This window comes from Cornus florida, unplaced genomic scaffold (genome assembly GCF_030987335.1).
Source record: "Cornus florida cultivar Cherokee Brave unplaced genomic scaffold, ASM3098733v1 CherokeeBrave_3.0.0_Hap2_Chr08, whole genome shotgun sequence".
Taxonomy (NCBI): Eukaryota; Viridiplantae; Streptophyta; class Magnoliopsida; order Cornales; family Cornaceae; genus Cornus; species Cornus florida.
The window spans coordinates 6,252,139-6,254,097 of NW_026775578.1; the positions used below are offsets into that span (position 1 = coordinate 6,252,139).

General features: G+C 44.0%; 1 protein-coding gene across 1 annotated transcript; it reads right to left on the reverse strand.

Moving 5' to 3' along the window:
• Positions 1–1,166, reverse strand: LOC132269630 (uncharacterized). Its single transcript, XM_059770882.1, has 3 exons — positions 1,077–1,166; positions 918–1,013; positions 1–612 (listed from the first exon to the last, which is right to left on the reverse strand). The coding sequence occupies exons 1-3, from the start codon at positions 1,164–1,166 to the stop codon at positions 1–3; spliced, it is 798 nt and encodes a 265-aa protein (XP_059626865.1).
• Positions 1,167–1,959: the final 793 nt, after the last annotated feature.

The window sequence follows — 1,959 nt, forward strand, 5'->3', positions numbered from 1 at the left end:
CTAAGGACCTACAGTGTCCAAAAGATCAACTAAGTTATCAGTAGAGGAACAAGCGCTTCCTTTCACATAACAAAAAATAGAGCGAAGAATATGAAGTTTTAAGGTCGCCAAGGGCGATTCCTTTCCTTTGAAAATTCTATTGTTCCTCTCTTTCCATATGCACCACCAAACAAAGTGTGGAACTATCCTCCAATAATCGCGAGCGTGGCTTCTCACTAGGCATCCTCTCCACGCGTTAATCAGTCCTTTGGAAGACTGAGGCATTACCCAATGTATACCAAATATATCAAATATGAGGTTCCAACAATCGTACGCCGTAGGACAGTGCATAAAAATGTGATCCACAGACTCCTCGTCTCGTTTGCATAGACAACACCAATTAACGATAGTGTTGCCGCTCTTCCTCAAGTTGTCCAACATCAAGATCTTTTTCCAGACGACAATCCAAACAAAGAATGCTACTGTAAGTGGAGCCTTGGAGCACCATATAGTCTTCCATGGGAAAGCAGGACCAACAAAGTTGGAAAGGCATAGGAACATGGACCGAACACCAAATCTTTCATGGGAGGAAGGAACCCACAAGATGTCATCACTACCTCTGCTAACTTTCTCCTGCAGATACAACATATCCAAAAAGGCACATACCTCATCCATCTCCCAATCCTGAAAAGAACACCTAAAGCGCACATCTCACGTAATCCCACTGCTATCAAGCCGATAACAGTCAGCTACGCAGGCATGTCTATCGTCGACTATACTATAAAGTTTAGGAAATGAACGAGACAACAACTGATCTCCACACCATAAATCCTCCCAAAAGCGACCACGCCTACCATCGCGAACCTTGAATCTGATATGGGAAGAGAAGACATCCCAACACATCCGAATGAATTGCCACACAACAAAAGGTAACATACGCAAACAACAAAAGGGAGATCTTCGTCTGATGAGCTACATTTCTGCCCACTCTGAAGCCCCTGATAAAACCCAAATCCTCCGCTCTCGTCATTAGTCTGCTCAAACCCTCCATATGATAAGGAAAAGGAAAGACGACAAGGGGTCTCCTTGTCTCAAACCTCGAGAACTCGCAAAGAAACCATCCCCAACTGGTCTCCTTCTTTGAGCCATAAAGCCCGAGATTTCTGGCACCATGAAATCTCCTCCATAATAACGATCTCAGCAAAAATCGCCTGACAGGAAGCTCTCATAGAACACAAAGAGACTCCAGATCCTGTCCCAATTCTTCAAGACGATCAATCTCGGCAAGGTCAACAATAACTCTATTCTTCCTCCATTCAATATTCCCAAACACCTCCTTGTTCCACCTCTTAAGCTTAGTTTTGAGGGTCTGAAGCTTCCTGGCTAATACAAAACTAAAGGAACCTATGGCCAACGCCTCTTCCCACCAAGATTGGATTTTCCCTTGGAAATCCTCTAATCTCAGCCACATATTCTCAAAGCAGAAACCCCCGCAATCTAGAACTAAGCAAACATAATCTGATGTCACTCTTACAAGAGCTACCTAAACAACATCCGGGAATTTTTCTTCCCACTTCCTAGAAGTCTAGAATCTGTCTAGCCTTGATAAAGTAATCGGGTCCCTGCCATTAGACCAAGTAAAGGCTGCTCCTTCCATTGGCAAATCAAAAAGTAAAGGCTGCCCCTCCCAAAAGGAAGGTCTTTCACTATCGATAATTGAGCCGTAGACCCCAGAAAATACCCATCTAAAACTGTCCTCCTCCATCTGGAACACGCAGGACAAATAGTAACTTCCCTTCCATATGTTCATCCTTGACAGCCATTTGCGATCCCACATAATTAGGATTTTGCTAGAGGTACCTGAAGCGTTCAACACTTCCCATTCCACGAACCTTCCTCCCCAAAGACTCTTAACCATCCTGTTAGAAATAGAGGCCATCTTGGTTTCTTGCAAACAAAAAACATAGGCACTCCATTTCC